Source organism: Salmo salar, chromosome 25 (genome assembly GCF_965601325.2).
Source record: "Salmo salar chromosome 25, fSalSal1, whole genome shotgun sequence".
Taxonomy (NCBI): Eukaryota; Metazoa; Chordata; class Actinopteri; order Salmoniformes; family Salmonidae; genus Salmo; species Salmo salar.
In genome coordinates, this window is record NC_138315.1 from 34,494,806 (window position 1) to 34,521,141 (window position 26,336).

The 26,336-nt window shown below is 49.2% G+C and overlaps 1 protein-coding gene across 5 annotated transcripts in view; it reads left to right on the plus strand.

The window, feature by feature from the left end:
* Window positions 1-26,336, plus strand: part of LOC106586636 (B-cell CLL/lymphoma 9 protein) — a 61,848-nt gene that overhangs the window by 32,622 nt on the left and 2,890 nt on the right. For all 5 annotated transcript variants that reach the window (XM_082969114.1, XM_014174133.3, XM_082969112.1 and 2 more), the window contains 7 exons: window positions 2,077-2,149; window positions 20,152-20,657; window positions 21,916-22,262; window positions 22,803-22,910; window positions 22,991-23,177; window positions 23,639-23,738; window positions 23,893-26,059. In XM_082969114.1, coding sequence (XP_082825240.1) covers window positions 20,359-20,657; window positions 21,916-22,262; window positions 22,803-22,910; window positions 22,991-23,177; window positions 23,639-23,738; window positions 23,893-26,059 — 3,208 coding nt within the window. In that variant the 5' untranslated portion in view covers window positions 2,077-2,149; window positions 20,152-20,358. The remainder of the gene's footprint in view (window positions 1-2,076; window positions 2,150-20,151; window positions 20,658-21,915; window positions 22,263-22,802; window positions 22,911-22,990; window positions 23,178-23,638; window positions 23,739-23,892; window positions 26,060-26,336) is intronic.

The following is a 26,336-nucleotide window of genomic DNA, read 5'->3' on the forward strand; positions in this document are numbered from 1 at the left end:
TGCTGTTCCAAGGTTCCAGAACCCTGGGCTCCTTTATCGTTCCAGAACACTTCCAGAACGTCTCATTACTTTGTTCCCCACTAAGGTTCCACATGATCCTTCTGCCCAGTCTCAGTGAAACTCTGTGTGTCTACCAGCCTGTGTAACTTATGTGTGTCTGTGAATGTGCCTGCATGTCTATAATATGTGTAAGTGTTGGTGTGTTTCTGTGTCTGCCTGTGCTCTTTAATTGGACAGGTCTTTGCCAGTGTGTTTAAAATTCCATGGGAATGACCCACCAGGGTAAAGTGTGGTAATTCAGGGACAGACCCTGGTTCATGTTCTCTCCACAGGGCTAATGTTGGCCTTACAAGACAGGAGAGGAGGTGTTGTGTGTGTGTGTGTGTGTGTGATGTAATCATCAAAGATAAGAATTACTTCCACAAATATGGCCTCTGCAGCTTTCATTGTGTAAGCCTTGGGTCAGTAGGACCTTATTCGTGTGTGTACAGTAGGTTAGACACAAAACAGACAGACTTTGAGCTCAGCTAAATCTGCTCTCTCTGTCCCCATGCTCCTCCCATTCCTCAGGATCACTAATCAATGACTTGGTCTCACGCCATCAAACATGACCACACGCTCCTGCCGCTCACCAGAAAAGGATTGGGGGGAGGGGAAGTGTACAGTATAGAAATGCACCACATAGATTTAACATCACAATGTCCAGTTGTATGACAGACCATCAGAAATGGTTGCATGATAGACTGGAATGTTTCAATGTGTGTTACACGCCAACATATTTATTTTGTTGTTGCACATCAAATGGAAATATTTGCATTGTGCTATTTCAGTGGTGGCTACATTTTAGCCGGGCGTTTCCAGCTCCTTCGGAGTAGAGAGAAGTGTGTGTTGTGTTCCCTCTGTCTCTGTGGGGCACAGGGCCTCACAAGGCTCCCTCTGACCGCTGGGATTTCTCACAATGCTTTGAGCCGCAGGGAAATGTCCTCACAGCATGAGCTAAGGAGGAATGTGGACAGAGTGTGGGAGCGACCAGAGGGATGGAGGGAGGTAGTCACGGACGAGAGAACACTGCAGAGGGAGGGGAGGACAGGGCAGGAGGTGAGAGGATTGGGAGGGCAGGAGGTGAGAGGACAGGGATGGCAGGACAGGGCAGGAGGTGAGAGGACAGGGCAGGAGGTGAGAAGGCAGGACAGGTGAGGACAGGGCAGGAGAGGGGAGGAAAGGGCAGGACAGGTGAGGTGAGAGGACAGGGCAGGAGGTGAGAGGACAGGGCAGGAGAGGGGAGGACAGGGCAGGGCAGGAGGTGAGGTGAGAGGACAGGGCAGGAGGTGAGAGGACAGGGAAGGAGGTGAGGTGAGAGGACAGGGCAGGAGGTGAGGTGAGAGGACAGGGCAGGAGAGGGGAGGACAGGGCAGGAGGTGAGAGGACAGGGCAGGAGGTGAGGTGAGAGGACAGGGCAGGAGGTGAGGTGAGAGGACAGGGCAGGAGGTGAGAGGACAGGGCAGGAGAGGGGAGGACAGGGCAGGAGGTGAGAGGACAGGGCAGGAGAGGGGAGGACAGGGCAGGAGGTGAGAGGACAGGGCAGGAGGTGAGAGGACAGGGCAGGAGGTGAGAGGAGCTAGTGTGTTGAAAGCACTGGAGTTGCAGTTGGAGGTATCAGGTTTTATCAACCTATATTACCCTCTCTGTGAATAAACAATCTAGGTTCAATCTGTTAGCAACTTCTGTGCTGTTTGTGTCCTGGTATTTGTCCTGGTATTTGAGTAATATAAAAGTGTGTATCTTACGGTGTATGCACTTCTCTGTATGAGAGCAAGAGAGAGAAGGATAATCTGTGGTGAGGTGTGTGTGTGTGTGTGTGTGTGTGTGTGTGTGTGTGTGTGTGTGTGTGTGTGTGTGTGTGTGTGAGAGAGACGATCAGCGCAGCAGTAGAGCTGCAGAGTGCCAGTCCGGGTGCCAGCTCTGACCTGCCTGGCCGACACGCATGGCACCATGCATGCCCAGGCACAGACCGCAGATGTGAGTCAGCTCTGTGTGTGTCTCCTGTAAACTTTTCCCTGTCTCTCCTGCCTGCAGGTTTTGGGGTCACACACGCTTCTCTTCCCGGTGCAGTGATGGCCACATCTGTATCATGACCCTGATGGACATGGTGAGTGCCTTAGCATGACATTACAACATGACACAACAGATGATGCAGCATAGCAGTGGGGAGGTGAGACTACTATGTTTAGGCTACAAGACGCTTCTACTAGCCGAGTTGAATATGCTTCGAGACAGACGGAGCGAGAAGGGAGATAGACGGGGAGAGAGAATGAGATGCCGAGCGACAGAGGTGTGTGCTACAGGAATGTATAGTGAGGGAGTTAAGTATGTGGAACAGTCAGAGTTCACGGTAAATATTTGACATATTTGACATTCGCAAGGAACAAGAGCTCACTCATAACACTGTGTGCGCATACGGATATGTGTGTGTGTGTGTGTGTGTGTGTGTGTGTGTGTGTGTGTGTGTGTGTGTGTGTGTGAATGCTTGCGTGTTTTGTCTTAGCATGGTGAATGTATATCACACCCCTCCCGTGGCATCACAGCTGTATATTTAGCCATTTCCCTGTGTTCTGAGCGCTGTGTGTGTGTGTGTGTGTGTGTGTGTTATATACAAGGCGTGGTGTGTGTTTTATATACAAGGCGTGGTGTGTGTGTGTGTGTGTGTGTGTCTGGCACCGTGTACAGGAAGCCACCTGAACAGGTGAACTCCCAGGTGTCGGCTGTCAGCTGAGCAGAGCAGGAAGTGCAGGGCATCCCCGTGTCAGACATGTTGGTGGGAAAGACGACTCAGTGAACTTAACAGGGAGCTTCATAGAGATGATGCTAAGTCCTGTGGTCTGTCTGACTGTCTGTCTGGGGGGGTGTACAGTCAAAGGGATTTACTGTCTTTGTCTTAGACTGTCGGTTAGAAGGTGTGTGTGTGAAGCTAAGCTAACATAGCCGTCCCGTAGACCTGAAGTAACCATAGGCGTAGTCAAGTGGGACTGACAGTTGGAGTGTGGGGTGGTGGTGTTACATTGGATGGAATCTAGGCTGGGTTGATACATGCTACCTGTGTGTTTGCATGTATGTTTTCACTGTGATTGTGCAAGATTGGTGTGTCTATGCTACTGTGCCAGTGGTTATACAGGCTTAGCTGGGTGTGTGTGTGTTTCTGTCTGTGAGTCATTGTCTTGCAGAGAGAGGAGAGAAGCGAGGGAGAGTTTAAGTGTAAACAAATAGTGGAAAAAAATGATTTAGAGCGGGAGGGAGAAGGACAGAGGAGAGGGAGAGAGAAAGAAAGAAAGAGGGGTGGGGAGAGCGAGCTACTCACTGCTCTGTTGTGGCTGAGCTGCGAAATGGGATTTGCATAAATGAGGCTGAAACGTCAGCAGGCCTTTTACATCCAGCAGGGCTAAGAGGTGTGGGTGATTGACTGATCAGCTACTTTAATAGAGGGAGAGGAACCTCTCTGATTATCCCTTTCTGTATGTGTGTGTGTGTGTGTGTGTGTGTGGTTGCTGGTGTGGTGTGTGTGTGTGTGTGTGTGTGTGTGTGTGTGTGTGTGTGTGTGTGTGTGGGTGCTAGTGTGTGTGGGTGCTGGTGTGTGTGGGTGTGGTTTCTGCTGTGTGTGTGTTAGAGGTCGACCGATTTATGAAAAAAATATACTTCTGTGTATTGATTTTAAGAAAGGCATTGATGTTTATGGTTAGGTACATTCGTGCAACGATTGTGCTTTTTTCGCAAATGTGCTTGTTATTAAATCACCCATTTGTCGAAGTAGGCTGTGATTCAATGACAAATTAACAGGCAACGCATCGATTATATGCAACGCAGGACAAGCTAGATAAACTAGTAATATCATCAACCATGTGTAGTTAACTAGTGATTATGTTAAGATTGATTGTTTTTTATAAGATACGTTTAATGCTAGCTAGCACCTTACCTTGGCTCCTTGCTGCACTCGCATAACAGGTAGTCAGCCTGCCACGCAGTCTCCTCGTGGAGTGCAATGTAATCGGCCATGATCTGTGTCCAAAAATGCAGATTACCGATTGTTATGAAGACTTGAAATCGGCCCTAAATTAATCGGCCAGTCCGATTAATCGGTTGACCTCTAGGTGTGTGTGTGTGTGTGTGTGTGTGTGTGTGTGTGTGTGTGGTTGCTGGTGTGTGTGTGTGTGTGGTTGCTGCTGTGTGTGTGTGGTTGCTGGTGTGTGTGGTTGGTTTCTGGTGTGTGTGTGTGTGGTTGGTTTCGTGTGTGTGTGTGTGGTTGGTTTCTGGTGTGTGTGTGTGTGGTTTCTGGTGTGTGTGTGGTTGGTTTCTGGTGTGTGTGTGTGTTTCTGATGTGTGTGTGAGTGTGGTTGGTTTATGGTGTGTGTGTTTCTGGTGTGTGTGTGGTTTCTGGTGTGTGTGTTTCTGCTGTGTGTGTGTGTGTGTGTGTGTGTGTGTGTGTGTGTGTGGTTTCTGGTGTGTGTGGTTTCTGGTGTGTGTGGTGTGTGTGTGTGTGTGTGTGTGTGTGTGGTTTCTGGTGTGTGTGGTTTCTGGTGTGTGTGGTTTCTGGTGTGTGTGGTTTCTGGTGTGTGTGTGTGTGTGTGTGGTTTCTGGTGTGTGTGTGTGGTTTCTGGTGTGTGTGTGTGTGTGTGGTTTCGGTGGTGTGTGTGTGTGTGTGTGTGTGTGTGTGTGTGGTTTCTGGTGTGTGTGTATATGGGGTTTCTGGTGTATGTGTATATGGGGTTTCTGGTGTGTGTGTGTGTGTGTGTGTGGTTTCTGGTGTGTGTGTATATGGGGTTTCTGGTGTATGTGTATATGGGGTTTCTGGTGTGTGTGTGTTTCTGGTGTGTGTGGGGAGGGGGGATTCTGGTGTGTGGGGGGTTTCTGGTGTGTGTGTGTGTGTGTGTGGTTTCTGGTGTGTGTGTGTGTGTATATGTGGTTTCGGTGGTGTGTGTGTGTATATGTGGTTTCGGGGGTGGTGTGTGTGTGTGTGTGTGTGTGTGTGGTTTCTGGTGTGTGTGGTTTCTGGTGTGTGTGGTTTCTGGTGTGTGTGGTTTCTGGTGTGTGTGTGTGTGTGGTTTCTGGTGTGTGTGTGTGTGTGTGTGTGTGGTTTCTGGTGTGTGTGTATATGGGGTTTCTGGTGTATGTGTATATGGGGTTTCTGGTGTGTGTGTGTGTGTGTGTGTGGTTTCTGGTGTGTGTGTATATGGGGTTTCTGGTGTGTGTGTGTTTCTGGTGTGTGTGGGGAGGGGGGATTCTGGTGTGTGGGGGGTTTCTGGTGTGTGTGTGTGTGTGGTTTCTGGTGTGTGTGTGTGGTTTCTGGTGTGTGTGTGTATATGTGGTTTCTGGTGTGTGTGTGTGTGGTTTCTGGTGGTGTGTGTGTGTGTGTGTGTGTGTGTGGTTTCTGGTGTGTGTGTATATGTGGTTTCTGGTGTGTGTGTATATGGGGTTTCTGGTGTATGTGTATATGGGGTTTCTGGTGTGTGTGTGTTTCTGGTGTGTGTGGGGAGGGGGGATTCTGGTGTGTGGGGGGTTTCTGGTGTGTGTGTGGGGGGGTTCTGGTATGTGTGTGTGTGTGTGTGTGTGTGGGGTTTCTGGTGTGTGTGTGTGGGGTTTCTGGTGTGTGTGTGGTTTCTGGTGTGTGTGTGTAGGGGGGGGGGGGTTCTGCTGTGTGTGTGTGTGGGGGTTCTGCTGTGTGTATGTGTGTGGGTTTGTGCTGTGTGTGGGGGTTCTGCTGTGTGTGTGTGGGGGTTCTGCTGTGTGTGTGTGTGTGTGTGTGGGTTCTGCTGTGTGTGTGGTTTCTGCTGTGGGGGGGGGGTTCTGTATGTGTGTGAGTGTGGGGGGTTTCTGCTGTGTGTTTGTGTGTGGGGGGTTTCTGCTGTGTGTGGGGGTTTCTGTTAGTGTGTGGGGGGGTTTCTGTTTGTGTGTGGGGGGGTTTCTGTTTGTGTGGGGGGGTTTCTGTTTGTGTGGGGGGGTTTCTGTTTGTGGGTGGGGGGTTTCTGTTTGTGTGTGGGGGGGTTTCTGCTGTGTATGTGTGGGGGTTCTGCTGTGTGTGTGGGGGGGTTCTGCTGTGTGTGTGGGGGGTTCTGCTGTGTTTGTGTTTGTGTGTGGGGTGGTTTTTGCTGTGTGTGTGTGGGGGGTTCTGCTGTGTTTGTGTGGGGGGGTTCTGCTGTGTGTGTGGGGGGGTTCTGCTGTGTGTGTGGGGGGGTTCTGCTGTGTGTGTGGGGGGTTCTGCTGTGTTTGTATGTGGGGTGGTTTTTGCTGTGTGTGTGTGTGGGGGGTGGTTTTTGCTGTGTGTGTGTGTGGGGGGTTCTGCTGTGTGTGTGGGGGGGTTCTGCTGTGTGTGTGGGGGGGTTCTGCTGTGTTTGTGTGTTTTTTTGTTGTTGCTGTGTTTGTGTGTGTGTGGGGGGGTTTCTGCTGTGTGTGTGTGGGGGGGGTTCTGCTGTGTGTGTGTGTGGGTGGGGTGGGGGGGGGGTTGCTGTGTGGGGTGGTTTGTGTGTGCGCGTGTGTGTGTGTGTGTGTGTGAGTGTTTGGTTTCTGCAGTGTGTGCGTGTGTGTGGTTTCTGCTGTGTGTGTGTGTGTGTGTGGGGTGGTTTTTGCTGTGTGTGTGTGTGGGGGGTTCTGCTGTGTTTGTGTGGGGGGGTTCTGCTGTGTGTGTGGGGGGGTTCTGCTGTGTGTGTGGGGGGGTTCTGCTGTGTTTGTGTTTGTGTGTGGGGTGGTTTTTGCTGTGTGTGTGTGTGGGGGGTTCTGCTGTGTTTGTGGGGGGGTTCTGCTGTGTGTGTGGGGGGGTTCTGCTGTGTGTGTGGGGGGTTCTGCTGTGTTTGTATGTGGGGTGGTTTTTGCTGTGTGTGTGTGTGGGGGGTGGTTTTTGCTGTGTGTGTGTGTGGGGGGTTCTGCTGTGTGTGTGGGGGGGTTCTGCTGTGTGTGTGGGGGGGTTCTGCTGTGTTTGTGTGTTTTTTTGTTGTTGCTGTGTTTGTGTGTGTGTGGGGGGGTTTCTGCTGTGTGTGTGTGGGGGGGGTTCTGCTGTGTGTGTGTGTGGGTGGGGTGGGGGGGGTTGCTGTGTGGGGTGGTTTGTGTGTGCGCGTGTGTGTGTGTGAGTGTTTGGTTTCTGCAGTGTGTGCGTGTGTGTGGTTTCTGCTGTGTGTGTGTGTGTGTGTGTGTGTGTGTGTGTGTGTGTGTGTGTGTGTGTGTGTGTGTCTGTGTGTGTGTGTGTGTGTGTGTGTGTGTTAGAGGTCGACCGATTATGATTTTTCAATGCCAATACCGATTATTGGAGGACCGAAAAAAAGCCGCTGCCAATTAATCGGCCAATTTTTCCCCCCTCCATTTATTTGTAATAATGACAAATACAACAATACTGAGTGAACACTTATTTTAACTTAATATAATACATCAATGAAATCAATTTAGCCTCAAATGAATAATGAAACATGTTCAATTTGGTTTAAATAATGCAAAAACAAAGTGTTGGAGAAGAAAGTAAAAGTGCATTATGTGCCATGTAAGAAAGCTAACGTTTAAGTTCCTTGCTCAGAACATGAGAACATATGAAAGCTGGTGGTTCCTTTTAACATGAGTCTTCAATATTCCAAGGTAAGAAATTTTAGGTTGTAGTTATTATAGGAATTATAGGACTATTTCTCTCTATACGATTTGTATTTCATATACCTTTGACTATTGGATGTTCTTATGGGCACTTTAGTATTGCCAGTGTAACAGTATAGCTTCCGTCCCTCTCCTCGCTCCTACCTGGGCTCGAACCAGGAACACATCGACAACAGCCACCCTCGAAGCAGCGTTACCCACGTAGAGGAAGGGGAACAACTACTCCAAGTCTCAGAGCGAGTGACGTTTGAAACACAATTAGCGCGCATAATCTTGGGAGTTGATAGGCTTGAAGTCAGAAACAGCGCAATGCATTGCGAAGGGCTGCTGGCAAAACGCACGAAAGTGCTGTTTGAATGAATGCTTACGAGCCTGCTGGTGCCTACCACCGCTCAGTCAGACTGCTCTATCAAATCATAGACTTAATTATAACATAATAACACACAGAAACACGAGCCTTAGGTCATTAATATGGTTGAATCCGGAAACTATCACGTTTATTCTTTCAGTGAAATACGGAACCGTTCCGTATTTTATCTAACGGGTGGCATCCATAAGTCTAAATGTTCCTGTTACATTGCACAACCTCCAATGTTATGTCATAATTACGTAAAATTCTGGCAAATTAGTTCGCAACGAGCCAGGCGGCCCAAACTGCTGCATATACCCTGACTGTTTGCAAGAGAAGTCACATTTTCCCTAGTTAAAAGAAATTCATGTTAGCAGGCAATATTAACTAAATATGCAGGTTTAAAAAATATATACTTGTTTATTGATTTTAAGAAAGACATTGATGTTTATGGTTAGGTACACGTTGGAGCAATGACTGTCCTTTTTCGCGAATGCGCACCGCATCGATTATATGCAAAGCAGGACTGGCTAGATAAACTAGTAATATCATCAACCATGTGTAGTTAACTAGTGTTTATGATTGATTGATTGTTTTTTATAAGATAAGTTTAATGCTAGCTAGCAACTTACCTTGGCTTCTTACTGCATTCGCGTAACAGGCAGGCTCCTCGTGGAGTGCAACGTAAAGCAGGTGGTTAGAGCGTTGGGCTAGTTAATGTAAGGTTGCATCCCCAAGCTGACAAGGTAAAAATCTGTCGTTCTGCACCTGAACAAGGCAGTTAACCCACCGTTCCTAGGCCGTCATTGAAAATAAGAATGTGTTCTTAACTGACTTGCCTAGTTAAATAAAGGTCTAAAAGAAACTTGAAATCGGCCCTAATTAATCGGCCATTCCGATTAATCGGTTGACCTCTAGTGTGTGTGTGTGTGTGTGTGTGTGTGTGTGTGTGTGTGTGTGTGTGTGTGTGTGTGTGTGTGTGTGTGTGTGTGTGTGGGGGGGGGGTTCTGTTTGTGTGTGTGTGGGGGGTTTCTGTATGTGTGGGGGGGTTTCTGTTTGTGTGTGGGGGGGTTTCTGTATGTGTGGGGGGTTTCTGTATGTGTGTGGGGGGTTTCTGTATGTGTGGGGGGGTTTCTGTTTGTGTGTGGGGGGGTTTCTGTTTGTGTGTGTGGGGGGGTTTCTGTATGTGTGGGGGGGGTTTATGTTTGTGTGTGGGGGATTTCTGTATGTGTGGGGGGTTTCTGTATGTGTGTGGGGGGTTTCTGTATGTGTGGGGGGGTTTCTGTTTGTGTGTGGGGGATTTCTGTATGTGTGGGGGGGTTTCTGTATGTGTGTGGGGGGTTTCTGTATGTGTGTGGGGGGTTTCTGTATGTGTGGGGGGGTTTCTGTTTGTGTGTGGGGGGTTTCTGTTTGTGTGTGGGGGGTTTCTGTTTGTGTGTGGGGGGTTTCTGTTTGTGTGTGTGGGGGGGGGGGGTTTGCTGTGTGTGTGGGGGGTTCTGCTGTGTGTTTGTGTGTGTGGGGGTTTATGATGTGTGTGTGTGTGTGTGGGGGGGGGGGGTGTGTGCTGTGTGTGGGGTGGTGTGTGTGTGTGTGTTTGGGTTCTGCAGTGTGTGTGTGTGTGGTTTCTGCTCTGTGTGTGTGTGTGGTTTCTGCTCTGTGTGTGTGTGTGTGTGGTTTCTGCTCTGTGTGTGTGTGTGTGGTTTCTGCTATGTGTGTGTGTGGTGTGTGGTTTCTGCTGTGTGTGTGTGTGTGAGTGTGTGGGAGGGTTACTGCTGTGTGTGTGTGTGTTTGTGTGTGTGGGGGGGTTTCTGTTTGTGTGTGGGGGGGGTTATGTTTGTGTGTGTGGGGGGGGGTTCTGTATGTGTGGGGGGGTTTCTGTTTGTGTGTGGGGGGTTTCTGTTTGTGTGTGGGGGGTTTCTGTTTGTGTGTGTGGGGGGGTTTCTGTTTGTGTGTGGGGGGTTTCTGTTTGTGTGTGGGGGGTTTCTGTTTGTGTGTGTGTGGGGGGGGGTTGCTGTGTGTGTGGGGGGTTCTGCTGTGTGTTTGTGTGTGTGGGGGTTTATGATGTGTGTGTGTGTGGGGGGGGGGGGGTTGCTGTGTGGAGGGGTTGCTGTGTGTGGTGTGGTGTGTGTGTGTGTGTGTGTGTGTGTTTGGTTTCTGCAGTGTGTGTGTGTGTGTGTGTGTGTGTGTGTGTGTGTGTGTGTGTGTGTGTGTGTGTGTGTGTGTGTGGTTTCTGTTCTGTGTGTGTGTGTGTGTGTGTGCGGTTTCTGCTATGTGTGTGTGTGTGTGGTTTCTGCTATGTGTGTGTGTGTGTGTGTGTGTGTGTGTGTGTGTGTGTTTGGTTTCTGCTGTGTGTGTCTGTGTGTTTGGTTTCACACAGGAGAACACACACACACACACACACACACACACACACACACACACACACACACACACACACACACACACACACACACACACACACACACACACACACACAGAGCAGAAATCACACACACACACACATAGCATAGTTCTGCTGTTTGTGTGTGTGGGGGGTTCTGCTGTATTTGTGTGTGTGTGTGTGTGTGGTGGGGGTTCTGCTGTGTGTGTGTGTGTGTGGGGGGGGGGGGGTTCTGCTGTTTGTGTGTGGGGGGGTTCTGCTGTGTGTGTTTGTGTGTTTTCTGCTGTGTGTGTGTGTGTGGTTTCTGCTGTGTGTGTGTGTGGGGGGGAGGTTTCTGCTGTGTGTGTGTGTGTGTGTGGGGGGGGGGGGGTTCTGGTGTGTGTGGGGTTTCTGGTGTGTGTGGGTGTATGTTTTTTTGTGTGTGTATGGGGGGTTTCTGGTGTGTGTGTGTGTGTGTGTGTGGGGGGGGGTTCTGTTGTGTGTGTGGGGGGGTTTCTGGTGTGTGTGTCTGTGTGTGGGGGGTTTCTGCTGTGTGTGTATGTGTGCGTGTATGTGGTTTCTGCTGTGTGTGCGTGTGGGGTTTCTTCTCTGTGTGTGTGTGTGTGTGTGGTTTCTTCTGTGTCTGTGTGGTTTCTGCTGTGTGTGTGGTTTCTGCTGTGTTTTTGTGTGTGTGGTTTCTGCTGTGTGTTTGTGTGTGGTTTCTGCTGTGTGTTTGTGTGTGGTTTCTGCTGTGTGTGTGTGTGGTTTCTGCTGTGTGTTTGTGTGTGTGTGTGGTTTCTGCTGTGTGTGTGTGGTTTCTGCTGTGTGTGTGTGTGGTTTCTGCTGTGTGTTTGTGTGTGTGTGTGTGGTTTCTGCTGTTTGTGTGTGGTGGCTCCTGTGTGGTTCTTGCTGTGTGTTTGGTGGCTCCTGCATGTGCGTTCTGTGACAGCAGTGTCAGCAAGAGGCCCAATTAGTGTCTCGTTAGTGTGTGATTGTAGGGAGAGGGTGATTGACAGGTCCTGCTGTGTGTGTGTTGGCGTGTGTATGCGCACTATGCAGCTCTAGTGAAAGACTTATGTAAGTATAACTAGCTACACCAAGGAAAGTGAAGAGAGTGAGTTTAGCTATTCTAGTGCTCAGCCAACACTGCACGATTGGAAAGGACTCAATACATTAGGTTCCCTTTCAATCAGTCACTCGGTATAACGTACTATGGGGAGTCAACGACCAATCGTATTTACCTGAAAACTGGTATCACACCCAATGAATGCCGAGCCTGCCTTCAGAAGCTCTGCATTCCTGGCAATAATACCGTGGCTCGCATTTATTTCCTCAATTCTTCGCTCTTCGGCTCGCCTGAAGGAAGAACGTGTCACGCAATTTACAAACTTTTCAAGTACACGACAACTATGAGATTCGGCCCAGACTTAGGGTCTTAGTGAGAGGAGAGTACTCGTCCCCCTAGATGTTGCGAGTTTGGGGTCTTGGTATCTGTTTTGGAATGGGATTGTCTAAGGCCGGGAGAAAGCAGCAGCGGTGGTCGGAGTTGTATTGGGCTGTCAACCAAGCCGAGTGAGGCTCATTATGGTTTCACTGGCAGTGTTCAGAGTCCAGTTTCTGCGGATGGTATACTATCCCTGGTTGGGTCTGGTGGGTTTTCAGAGTGTGAATCGGATGGCATCCATACGGGGGAGCCTAAAGCCCCGCCCTTGGATTCGGCGGGGGAGAGTGAACCATTGGTGGCTAATGCTCCATTTGATGGAGCTGTGTTGTAGGGCAGCAGATCACCTGGGGGTGGATTTGCCTTCTCCAAAAGCAGTGGAGTTCCTCCAGGTTTGGGGAAAGGTGTTTACCTCCTGTCATTGCTGTGCGAGTTAGCCTCCAGAGGCTAACAAGGGGGCTAATCCTAGCATGGTGCTTCCGAATAAACAGTGCCGGTTCTCCATGCATCAGCTGGACAAGTGTGGCGGCCCGGTTGTTGAATGTGGTCACAATGCTGCAGAGGTATCATATTGATTTGCTGCAGAAGCTGAATAGGACCGTGGAGTTGGGGAAGCTGGCTTCAGAGCTTCTTGGCGAAATCTGTGCTACAGCTCTTTCTCGCTGTACTATCCTGAGTGTGGGGGAAAGTATGGGGTCGACGGTGGTGGCTCAGCGCCACCTCTGGTTGACGTTGTCCCAGATTCCTGAGAGGGACAGGCGTATGTATTTGGATGAGCCAGTTTTGTCAACAAGGTTATTTTGGCTCGGCTATGGAGTCCTTACAGGCTTGTTTCGAGGATAAACAAAAACAGGACGCAACTCTACGGGTCCTTTTCCCATGAAAATCCTTTGCCGGGGTGGCTCGGCTGTTCTTAAGGCATGATGGAAAGGGTCCAGGCCAGAGGTGCGTTGCCAGAGGGAGGCTTCAAGTTTGGTTTTTGACTGTCTTGGTGCATCTTGGCAGCAGTGTATGTCTTGGTACAGATGCCGTGCTGGGTCGAAGAAGAGCGTGGTGAAAGCAGATTCTTCTGCGGCATGGTTTCTGGGTCTCGTTCAGGACTCTGTTTCTGGTTCTGTCTGGCATGGTTTCAGCTGGGGCAATCATGCCTTTTCTCTTGTGCCTGCGGTTATTGGGTCAGCATTCAGCACCGTAGTACCCTCCAAGCACATCATTAAGCTGGAGGCCCTTTGTCTCAACCCCGCCCTGTGCAATTGGGTCCTGGACTTCCTGAAGGGACACCCCCAGGTGGTGAAGGTAGGAAAAAACACCTCCACTTCGCTGATCCTCAACACTGGGGCCCCACAAGGGTGCGTGCTCAGCCCCCTGCTGTACTCCCTGTTCACCCATGACTGCATGGCCATGCACGCCTCCAACTCAATCATCAAGTTTGCAGATGACACAACAGTAGTAGGCTTGATTACCAACAACAATGAGACAGCCTATAGGGAGGAGGTGAGGGCACTCAGTTTGGTGTCAGGAAAACAACTTCCTGAAACAGCAGAGGGAGCACCCCCTATCCACATCGACGGGACAGCAGTGGAGAAGGTGGAACATTTTTTAAGTTCCTCGGCATAGACATCACGGACAAACTGAAATGGTCCACCAGCACAGACAGTGTGCTGAAGAAGGCGCAACAGCGCCTCTTCAACCTAGGAGGCTTGTCACGTAAAACCCTCAAACTTTTACAGATGCACAATTGAGAGCATCCTGTCAGGCTGCATCACCGCCTGGTATGGCAACTGCACCGCACATAACCACAGGGCTCTCCAGAGTGTGGTGCAGTCTGCACAGCTCATCACCGGGGGAAAACTATCTGCCCTACAGGACACTTACAGCACACAACATCACAGGAAGGCCAAAAAAGGTCAAGGACAGCAACCACCCGAGCCACTGCCTGTTCACCCCGCTACCATCACGAAGGCGAGGTCTGTACAGGTGCATCAAAGCTGGAACCAAGAGACTGAAAAACAGCTTCTATCTCAAGGCCATCAGACTGTTAAACAGCCATCACTAACACAGAGAGGCTGCTGCCTACAGACTTGAAATCATTGGCCACTTTAATAAATGGATCACTAGTCACTTTAATAATGCCACTTTAAAAATGTTTCCATATCTTGCATTACTCATCTTATGTATATACTCTGTTTTATACCATCTATTGCATCTTGCCTATGCCGCTCTGTCATTGCTCATCCATATATTTATATGTATATATTCTTATTCCATTCCTTTACATAGATTTGTGTGTATTAGGTAGTTGTTGTGGAATTGTTAGATTACTTGCTAGATACTGCTGCACTGTCGGAAGTAGCAGATCAAGCATTTCGCTACACTCGCAATAACATCAGTTTACCATGTGTATGCGACCAATAAAATATATTTTTTAATTTAACCTTTTTAACCAGGCAAGTCCGTTAAGAACAAATTCTTATATACAATGACGGCCTACCCTGGCCAAACCCGGACGACGCTGGGCCAATTGTGCGCCACCGTATGGGTCTCCCAATCACAGCCAGATGTGATACAGCCTGGATTTAATGGCCTCTGATAGCTGGGGTGCCTCTGGGGCTTCTGTTACTGCGTCTGGACGTATCCCGTCCCTCCATCGGTTGTTTGAGGTATTCCCGTCATGCCTAAGGACGTTGACTCCTTGGAGGGACCCGTGACTGCTGTTGCAGGGGGTTCTCATGGGCCGGGTAGTGCGCCGCAGGGTGATCACGACAGTATCATCCTTAGGATGGGGAGCGTTGTTTTCAAGTTTTTTGGTATTTTATTATATGTTACGTGCACAAGTACAGTGAAATGCCTTTCTTGCAAGTTTCAAACCCAATAATGCGGTAATGAATATCAATGTAGTACAAAAAATAACAAGGTAGAACAAAAACAAACAACAAATAGAAATAAGAACACTAGAAGTAAGAAGCTATATACAGGGTCAGTTCCAGTACCATATTAACCTCTTTAGGGTAGGGGGCAGTATTTGCACGGCCGGATAAAAAACGTACCCGATTTAATCTGGTTATTACTACTGCCCAGAAACTAGAATATGCATATAATTATTGGCTTTGGATAGAAAACACCCTAAAGTTTCTAAAACTGTTTGAATGGTGTCTGTGAGTATAACAGAACTCATATGGCAGGCAAAAACCTGAGAAGATTCCTTACAGGAAGTGGCCTGTCTGACCATTTCTTGGGCTTCTATACTCTCTTTATTGAAAACAGAGGATCTCTACTTTCCATGCGGGCGGGGGGGTGCACCCCTTGGTGGTTTCCCAGATATGAGACCGGTTCAGCAGGGCCGACGTAGATCTTTACACATCGCAAGAAAACATGCTTTGTCTGTTCTTCTCAATGAGGGATCTGGGTGCTCCGTCGGGAAAAGGCGTGCCTGAAAGGCGTGCGTTGGTTGAGATGTGTGTTCAAGCCTATGGCACTGATATGGGACCTGGCTTTGGTCATGGGTGCTCTGTGTGAACATCCGTTTGAATCATTGGAGTCTGTGGATCTGAAGGTTCTTTCCTACAAGACTTCCCTGCTCATGGCTTTGGTGTCATCCAAGTGCGTTGGAGCTCTCCATCCGCTATCAGTACACCCTTCCTGTTTGGAGTTCACAACTGGCAACTCCAAAGTCCTAATGCAGCATTTGCTCCAAAGGTTATGCCTATGTCTTACAGGACCCCTGGCTTTCGAGTTGTTCCCTTTCTCACCACCTCTGTTTGTTTTCAATGAACAACGTTGGTTGCATGGTCTGTGTCCGTTGTGCACTTTATGCATATATATGGAAAGGACAAGGATATCTGCGTTTGTGACCAGCTTTTTGTCTGTTTGCTAGTCCAGCTCGGCGTAGGGCGCTTTCTAAGCAGTGTCTTATTGGATTGTGGAGGTTCGGAAAGTATTCAGACCCCTTGACATTTTCCAAGTTTTGTTACGTTACAGCATAAATCTAAAATTGATTAAATAACAAACAAATCCTCATCAATCTCCACACTACCCCATAATGACAAATCAAAAACGGTTTATTAGACATTTTTGCAAATGTATTAAAAAGAAACATAAATACCTTATTTAGATAAGTATTCAGACCCTTTGCTGTGAGACTGGAAGTTGAGCTCCGGTGCATCCTGTTTCCATTGATCATCCTTGAGATGTTTCTACAACTTGATTGGAGTCCACCTGTGGTAAATTCAATTGATTGGACATGATTTGGAAAGGCACACACCTGTCTATATAAGGTCCCACCGTTGACAGTGCATGTCAGAGCAAAAAGCAAGCCATGATGTCGAAGGAATTGTCAGTAGAGCTAGAGTTTATGGTTAGGTACACGTTGGAGCAATGACAGTCCTTTTTCGCGAATGCGCACCACATCGATTATATGCAACGCAGGACAGGCTAGATAAACTAGTAATATCATCAACCATGTGTAGTAAACTAGTGATTATGATTGATTGATTTTTTTTTTATAAGATAAGTTTAATGCTAGCTAGCAACTTACCTTGGCTTCTTACTGCATTCGCGTAACAGGCAGGCTCCTCGTGGAGTGCAATGTAAAGCAGGTGGTTAGAGCGTTGGACTAGTTAACCATAAGGTTGCAAGATTGAATCCCTGAGCTGACAAGGTAAAAATCTGTCGTTCTGCCCCTGAACAAGGCAGTTAACCCACCGTTCCTAGGCCGTCATTGAAAATAAGAATGTGTTCTTAACTGACTTGTCTAGTTAAATAAAGGTGTAAAAAAAGAAAAGAAAAAAAAGAATTGGTGTCCAAAAATACTGATTACCGATTTGTTATGAAAACTTGAAATCGGCCCTAATTAATCGGCCATTCCGATTAATCGGCCGACCGCTAGTCAGAAGTTTACATACGCTAAGTTGACTGTGCCTTTACACAGCTTAGAAAATTCCATAAAATTATGTCATGGCTTTAGAAGCTTCTGATAGGCTAATTGACATCATTTGAGTCAATTGGAGGTGTACCTGTGGATGTATTTCAAGGCCTACCTTCAAACTCAGTGCCTCTTTGCTTGACATCATGGGAAAATCAAAAGAAATCAGCCAAGACCTCAGATTTTAGACCTCCACAAGTCTGGTTCATCTTTGGGAGCAATTTCCAAACGCCTGAAGGTACCACCTTCATCTGTACAAACAATAGTATGCAAGTATAAACACCATGGGACCACGCAGCCATCATACCGAAAGGAGACGCGTTCTGTCTCCTAGAGATGAACGTACTTTGGTGCGAAAAGTGCAAATCAATCCCAGAACAACAGCAAAGGACCTTGTGAAGATGCTAGAGGAAATGGGTAGAAAAGTAGCTATATCCACAGTAAAATGAGACCTATATAAACATAACCTGAATGGCCGCTCAGCAAGGAAGAAGACACTGCTCCAAAACCACCATAAAAAAGCCAGACTACGGTTTGCAACTGCACATGGGGACAAAGATCGTACTTTTTGAAGAAATGTCCTCTGATGAAACAAAAATGTAACTGTTTGCCCATAATGACCATCGTTATGTTTGGAGGAAAAAGGGGGAGGCTTGCAAGCATAAGAACACCATCCCAACCGTGAAGCACGGGGGTGGCAGCATCATGTTGTGGGGGTGCTTTGCTGCAGGAGGGACTGGTGCACTTCACAAAATAGATGGCATCATGAGGAAGTACAATTATGTGGATATATTGAAGCAAAATCTCCAGACATCAGTCAGGAAGTTAAAGCTTGGTCGCAAATGGGTCTTCCAAATGGACAATGACCCCAAGCATACTTCCAAAGTTGTGGCAAAATGGCTTAAGGACAGCAAAGTAAAGGTATTGGAGTGGCCATCACAAAGCCCTGACCTCAATCCCATAGAAAATTTGTTGGCAGAACTGAAAAATCGTGTGCGAGCAAGGAGGCCTACAAACCTGACTCAGTTACACCAGCTCTGTCAGGAGGAATGGGCCAAAATTCCCCCAACTTATTGAGTGTATGTAAACTTCTGACCCACTGGGAATGTGATGAAAGAAATAAAAGCTGAAAAATTATTTTCTTTACTATTATTCTGACATTTCACATTCTTGAAATAAAGTGGTGATCCTAACTGACCAAAGACTGAATTTTTACAAGGATTAAATGTCAGGAATTGTGAAAAACTGAGTTTAAATGTACTTGGCTAAGTTGTATACTTCCGACTTCAAGATGGGCTGTTTGTAATAGGTGAATTGTTCTTTGTGAGTTCAGCCGTACACACGGTTGTCTGACCAACATAGTGCAAATTAAATGCTGAAAGTAGTAGCCTAGTTATTCATGCATGCAAACAAAAATACTGAATAGCAGTTTGGCTTTGAATACACAGTAGTAGGCCTAGTAAACAAAATATCAGATCGATTAAAGGCATGACACAATCTATATTTAGGCTAGTTCCATTAACAGTAAACAAACACAGTAATTAAAAGGCCAATGGAGATCCAACTAAACCAAACAACGTACGTTTTTGGACAGAACCTGCGGCTAGGGTAGGATTCTAGGCTAACCTGGGCTGGCTCAGATCCTCTATTCCAAGATCATTAGGAACAGTCAGTCGGAGGTTGAGCCATTATCCTGGCGGCACTTGTGGAAGGGTGGGTAGGCTCTGCACACGGAGCTAGCTGAGCTCGGCAGCATCATGGCACGTAGTGGAAAAGTACCCAATTGTCATACTTGAGTAAAAGTAAAGATACCAGTAAAATACTACTTGAGTAAAAGGCTAAAAGTATTTGGTTTTAAATATACTTAAATATCAAAAGTAAATGTAATTGCAAAAATATACTTAAGTATGAAGTTAGTGTAAATCATTTCAAATTCCTTATATTAAGCAAATAAAATGGCACCATTTTCTTGTTTTTTAAATGTACAAATAGCCAGGGGCACACTCCAACACTCAGACATCATTTACAAACAAAGCAACTGTGTTTAGTGGGTCCGCCAGATCAGATTCCGTGAGGATGACCAGGGATCTTGATAAGTGCGTGAATTGGACCTGTCCTGCTAAGCATTAATAATGTTTCACCCAACAGTACATTTGTTTCTTTAGGAATGTAGTGAACTAAATATAAAGTACAGATACCAAAATAAAATGACTTAACTAGTACTTTAAAGTGTTTTTACTTAAGTACTTTATAACACTGATCATCGCTGCTGGGCTTGGTGGCAGCCTCGGTGGTTTGATGTTTCTGCTCATCGCTCTCTTTCTCCAATTTCTGATATCCATCATGGCAGATTAACTGGTTCGAGCTAGCTAAGGCTAATAACACTAACAGTTTTTACAGCTAGCTAAGGCTAATAACACTAACAGTTTTTACAGCTAGCTAAGGCTAATAACACTAACAGTTTTTACAGCTAGCTAAGGCTAATAACCCTAACACTTTTTACAGCTCGCTAAGACGCTAACTAAACTCTGTAGTTGTGGGGTGCGAGGCAGAGTTGAGCAAGCAGCTTCAACGGTAGACTTGACCCCACCCTTATAAATCAAAATAAAATATTACAGGCGGCGTATGACGTTTTTCACTTAGCGTACCACAGAGATGACTATCATTTTTCCCTGCTTTTATGGAAACCCAAAGGAGTCATACCTAACCGCCCAATGGCTTTCCATAGGCCCCCTACACACCGCTGTGCACCCTCTCCATTGTGCTGACAGTCACTCTGTCACTCAAAAGCCAACCTGTCATTCAATAGTTCTAACTTTTTTGCTTTTTATTATATAGGGACATGCAACTAAAACTGGGGGGTGGGGCTCAACCTAGTAGAGACTGGTTTGACCCTGGTTACACACTGACTCGCGTGTGCAAGCCTGTACAGTAGTGTTTATAGTTAGCCCGTGTAGGAGCAGCTAGCAGTGTGTTGGTCTGTTCCAGTCCCAGCATCGCTCGCTCGCTCTCTCAATCTCTCTCTTGCTCCCTCTCACTCTTTCTCCCCCCCTTCAGGAGATCTCTGGAGCCGGTTACAGTATTTGAGTGTTTTTGGAGGAGTTCCTAAATATTTGCAGGATGACAGTATGATTTGACTGTGCTGCTCACTGCCCATTCTCATGTCATTACCAGAGGGGCAGAAAGCACACACTGCTGCAACATAGAGAACACACACACACACACAGTATAAGAACTTGTATGGACTCGTCAGTAGGAATCCAGTCATATTCTGTTGGTTTCTGAAGTCAACCACATTCAGGGACTCCCACCACTTCTACCAGAGAGGATGATACACAACGGAATTCTTTACAAACATGTTAGAACCAATGACCATGAGACATCAATAAGTTGTTGTAAAGGTGTTCTCACATTTCTCTAACATTTCTGTCTAATGATTATCTTCTGTTTTCTCTCCACAGAGTGCCCAAGGGCTGTGAGAGCCCCTTGGGGATACTTCAGGCACAAACACACTCTCTTCCTCATACAGAAGCACTCTCTCTCTCTCTCACACACACACACACACACACACACACACACACACACACACACACACACACACACACACACACACACACACACACACACACACACACACACACTTATTAAAACAAACACACACACAGAGCATGTTGGAGGTCCAGGAGGAGAGGCCTGCCGCGGCAGGAGGGACGGCAGCGACACATTTCAGCAAGAAAGAGCGAGGGAAGAAAGAACGAGAGGAGGCCAAGGACGGCCGGGGGAATCTTGGGAATATCGGGAACAGTGCTCCGGGTTCGGGTGGCCGAGGGAACGGCAGAGGGAAAGCCCCTCACACACACACAGGCAGCCCCCACCAGCTCATCACCCCACCCTGCTCTGTGGTGCTGGGAGCCCCCTCCATTCATCACAACAGACTGAAGAACTCCCCATCCACCAACACACAGAGGTGAGGGAGAGCAAGTGTACTGTGTGTGTATAGTGGTGGTGGGGGTGGGGTGGGGTGGGGGGGGGGGGTGGTAGTAATGTGTGTCCTTGAGTCAGGGAGTACACTGTGTTTGAATGTTCTTTCTACTGACTCATGTTTCTGGAGCCGCTGGAAACCAGCTTCTGCCCTGCCAAACCCCTGCCAGTCTTCTCTTTCTCTCTCATATCTCTCCTGTCTCTCTCTCCGCTCTCTCTCTCCTCTCTGGCTGAATGTGTCTGTCATTTAGGGTGTGGTATAGTCATCTCTGCCAGTTCCTGTTCTCCTGAACTGTACTTTACTCATGGCCTTTCAGAAGCAGACGCCCTGCTCTGCCTCTCCTCTTGGGATCAGAGCCAAATATAAGAGTCTGGCTGGGATTATTCCTACAGCAGTATTGGCCAGTGAGAAAAGTGTGTTTCCCTTCCCTCTGTCTGCACCTATACTCTAACTGTACAGCACAGTGGTTAGTAGCTATAATGATGGATCATGGTAGGCTGGGGGATTTCCCACAGCGTAAATCCTGGACACAGTAGGCCCACTGTTTTAGTCGGTTCATATTCGGGCACCTCCATACAAACAGAGCTGCTGAATGAGTGAGTGAGTGTGTGTCTGCATGCACATTTGTATGTGTGTGAATGTGTGTGATTTTAACTATTTTGTCAGTCTCTCCTCCCGGCAGTGGAAAGAGGGGAGTGAGGGGAGATTGGGAGGGGTTGATGGGACAAGAGGTCAGTCTGGTCACTCCAAGCCAGCCGTCTGACTCTCTGGCCTCTTACAGCTGAGCCTCCCCTAGTCAGGAGTCTGTTTACTGGGCACACGTTAACTCTAGCCCCAGGCTTCGGCCTGTTCCCTCTGTGTCCCTGGTAGCATTTGTGTCATGGTGGGGAAGTAAGAGGACAAAGAGACTGTGGGAGCAACACCTGTTGTGACACACACACAGTCTTGTACAACTAACCTTGTGGGGACACAATTCAGTCCCATTCAAAATCCTATTTACCCTAACCTTAACCCGAAAACCAACCCTAGCTCCTAAACCTAATTCTAACCTTAACCCTAAACCCCCTAGAAATAGCATTTGACCTTGTCGTTACTAACAAAATGTCCCCAGTTGGTACATTTTTTGTTTACTATTTTTCTGGGCACTTCTGGTCACCACAAGTATAGTTAAATATGTCGACACACACACACACCAAGACTATGTCGTTGATAAGCACTTCTTCCCTCTCCCTACCTCTCTCAGTCCTAAACCCAAGCCAGAGGTAATGGTGCGCTCCCCTCCAGTCATGTCCCCCTCCGGTGGCGCCGCCCAGATGGACTCCAAACTTCCCAATCAGAGCAAACCAGGAAGTGCCGGCAGCCAATCACAGGCCTCGCCATGCGACCCCAAGACAGTGGGTGGTAAGGGCTCCCAGCAGGGCGGCATGTCAGGGGTGGGTCCAGGAGGTATGGGGGGTCTGAAGAACGGCCAGGGCCTGAACTCTGGGGGACAGGGGACAAAGGTCAAGGTGAAGAGGGAGAGGAGCACCTCAGTGGAGTCCTACAACGAGCAGCAGCCAGGCACAGCCACGCCCACCAGCGACGACAAGGGTGAGTAGAACACTGCAGTCTAAATAGTGGTCAAATATGTCAAGTGGTGTTAAGTAATGTACTTTTTACAAATCCTAACCTACCTTACACTTTCTAAGCTTCCATTTCCATGAAACTACAGTGCTTACATCTTGCCTCTGACACAATAGCTGCTGAAGTTCGTGGGCATGTTACGTGTCCATGTTGTCTGTGTGAACATGTGGTGTTGTGGCTGTAGAAACATCAGCAGGCCCCTGAAAGTGTGTCATTATGGTCACACACTGACTTGATATGCTGCTGTCTCTCTCCTCTCCTCCTGGGAGTCTGGTGGACAGGACTGCGCTCTGATAAAGGAGGGGGAGGGAGAGTGTTTGTGTATTATTGATAGAGAGCTCAGCTGTAACTGTATAAGTACATGCGGCACACACGGTTGCACACTGATTGTGTGTGTGTGTGTGTGTGTGTGTGTGTGTGTGTGTGTGTGTGTGTGTGTGTGTGTGTGTGTGTGTGTGTGTGTGTGTGTGTGTGTGTGTGTGTGTGTGTGTGTGTGTGTGCGTACAGACAGTAACAGGGTGAAGAGGATGTGTGTGGCTGAGAGGAGGCAGCCCTACAGTGGAGCTGACTGGTGTTCTGGAGGAGAGAGTGATGAGGACGACAAAGGATTCTTCAGTGAGTGTCTGTCCTTCCATCATCCCCATTTCCACCTGCTACTGTAAACTACAGTAACATGATCCTCTGTCCCTGCCCAGACTGTAACTCCAGTGACGTGAAGCCCCAGGACTCCAACTCCCATCCTCCCCCCAACGCCGGACTCAGCCGCTCCTCCACACCCTCCCACAATGCACTAGGAGGCCAGGGCGCAGCGTCGGAGTCGGCGGGTGGTCAGAAGGCTGGGTCTAAAGTGGTTTACGTCTTCACTACAGAGATGGCCAACAAGTAAGGGAGATCGCAGGGAGACCATGTTAATGGTCCTAATTACTGATTGAGCTGTGGTAATTGTAGTTGCCGTGTGTGACGTGTTCCCTCAGCAAACTCAGTGTTCCACACACCAGGTTATTCTGAGCTTGGTTTGGATAGACCACACACACCTGAGAAAGGTGTGGAGATATCAAATCCAGAAATCTAGCTCTCCTCCTAACATGTGAAAGCCTGCAGCTATGCTTTGTTTTCAGTGTGCTTGCCTGAAAGTGTGTTCTTGTTTCAGTTGTCTCCGATTAACACTGTCCTCTGTACGGAATAGGGGAGGAAAGTTGTGGATGTAATGTGGAAGATGTGTGTGAAACTGTTTGTTTAGTCTGTCGACCTCGGCATTTCCTTCATGCCCTCTGCTAACACTGCCCTCATTCTGCTGCCACAGACACAGACACAAATGTGACTGTCTGGTCTCTGTTCCTCAGGGCTGCTGATGCTGTTCTAACAGGCCACTCAGAAAACATCATCAACTTCCACATGAGAAACATCTCCAACAGCAAGGACAAGATCCCTCTCCCACCCCTGGTAAGAACGCGCACACACTGCCATGATGTGATGACTAGACATGTAACTTGGCACACAGTCAGCTTTGATAAATACTTGATTTACAAACCCTCATTTACTCAAACCTCATTTCTTATCCCCCTGCCTTTATCGCTTTTTCCTTTCTCTGTTTTAGAACGATCTGGCAGGACCCCTCCGAGGCGACTCCAAGCCCTCCCAGCAGTCCTCATCTCATTCCTCAGACAAGAACCACCAGACAGGGTCTAAACCTGGCCTGACTGATCAAGCGCCACCCCAGCCCCCTCCCCAGGGGGTAAAGCCTGGTTCACTCACCCAGGATGGGGCCTCCTCAGCAGACATGGACCCCAAGAACCTCCATGGCAGCAGCCCTGGTAATACCATGGGTCCAGGTGACCAGACCCCTGGGTGCCAGCCCCAGTCTGAGCAGGGCATGCCTCCTCTGAACCCCTCTCAGCCTGGTGAAGGAGGAGGGCTGGGGCCCATAGGGATGGGTCAGCCTGGTCTGACCCCCCAGCAGCAACAGCAGCAACTGGCCCAGGAGCTTCTCAACATGGAGGCTAACACAGAGGGCCTGTCCCAGGAACAGCTGGAGCACCGCCAGCGCTCCCTCCAGACCCTGCGAGACATCCAGCGCATGCTCTTCCCTGATGACCGCGATGCCCCACCGCCACCCGGTCCTATTGGGGGACTCCCCCAGTCCCACGACGGCATGCCCGATGGGGGGCCCAGGAGGTCGGAGCAGGGCCCTCTCCAGGCCATGATGGCCCAATCCCAAAGCCTAGGTCCACCAGGGGGTTCCGGAGGGTCCCGACCCCAGGGAACCCCATTTGGCCCCCCACATGGTCACCCCAGAGACATGCCCCCTTTCCCAGATGAGCTGGGGCACATGATGGGTCCTGGAGGGTGTGGGGACGGAGATCACATGACCCCGGAGCAGGTGGCCTGGCTGAAGCTGCAGCAGGAGTTCTATGAGGAAAAGAAGAGAAAACAGGAAATGCATCATCGCCCACTTCCTCCCGACATGATGATACACCCCCACGGGCCGCGCGGCATGATGCGTGGGCCCCCACCACCCTACCAGATGGGCCCCGGAGAGGTGTGGGTTCCAGGGGGGCCGGGAGGGCCACCAGAGCACTATCACGATCGCATGGTCATGGGCCCCAGAGGGATGCCTCCTCACATGCAGAGGATGCCTGGGTTCCCCCAGGGTATGATGAACCCTGACATGGATGGAGCAACCAGGCCCGGGATGGGCTGGCCTGAAGACATGCCGCCGAGGATGGGGGACGGCCGGGGGTTCCCAGGAGGGCCAGGGGGTATGTTCGGAGGTCCAGGGGTGCGGGGAGAGCGCTTCCCCAACCCCCAGTCAGTCCAGGAGGCCATGTTTCACCAGGGCATGGGGGGCGACAAGGGACCGGGCCTTCCTCCGCAGATGATGATGGAGATGCAGAGGATGATGGGACACCAAAGAGGCGGCATGGAGCCAGGCAACGGGGGCGGGATGATGTTTCCCAGGATGCCCGGCGAGGGCCCCATGAGCCCCTCTTCCAGACTGGCTGTGATGGGGAGCCGGGACATGGGCCCTGAGTTTGGCATGGGCCCCCATGGGAACCCCCAACTACGAGAGGGGCCTATGAACATGAGCCCAGATGAGATGATGAGAATGAGAGGGCATCCAATGGACAACATGGGGCCCCAGGGAAGGCAGATGCACTTCACAGACCAGCCCCAGCCAGGGGACTTCCCCATGGGACCCGCACGGCCCTTCGCTGGTGGTCCTGGCAGTATGAGGGGCCCTCATGGCGAGCAGGCCTATGCTGGCCCGGAGCACAGGACCACCCCTACGGGGGGCAATGGCCGCCTCAACCACCACCCGCCCTCCGCCGGACCCCCCCAGGGCCAGAGGGGACGTAAGCCTGCAGAGCTGATCATCCAGCCAGGAGGGGGCAGCTCACCCAGTATTAACCCCCTCAAGTCCCCTCCTTTGAGGCAGGTACAGTCCCCCATGATGGGCTCTCCCTCTGGGAACCTCAAGTCTCCCCAGACCCCCTCCCAGCTGGCTGGTATGCTCTCCGGCCCTCCGGGACCCAATGGCCCCCCTAACACTGCCAACTCGGCTCCCATGAAGTCTCCTCACTCTATGATGGGGTCTGCTGGTGCCTCCCCTGTAAATATGCGGTCCCCGTCCCTCCCCAACCCTTCTCCAGGGTGGGCCTCTTCCCCAAAACCCCCCATGCCCAGCCCAGGAATCCCCCAGCAGCAAGGAGGTAAAACCCCCCTCAGTATGACCTCACCGAACATGATGGGAAATATGGAGCAAGGTACAGTACTTTTCTGGATTTCTCTTCCTTCTCCCTCCACTGCTCTCTTCTCGCTCTCACTTCTTTCTCTTCCTTCTCTCTCCACTGCTCTCTTTTCGCTCTCACATCTTTCTCTTACCTGCTGTGATAAATAACATTACTAATGTTGAGTTCAAGACAGAGATAATATTCATTTTGAGAGTTTTTTTTATACTTACTACCTGATGGAGATGCATGATTGGGTGAAGATGACATCATGTCTTGAATAGAGGGCTGTTTTGTAACGTCCCTCCTCCTG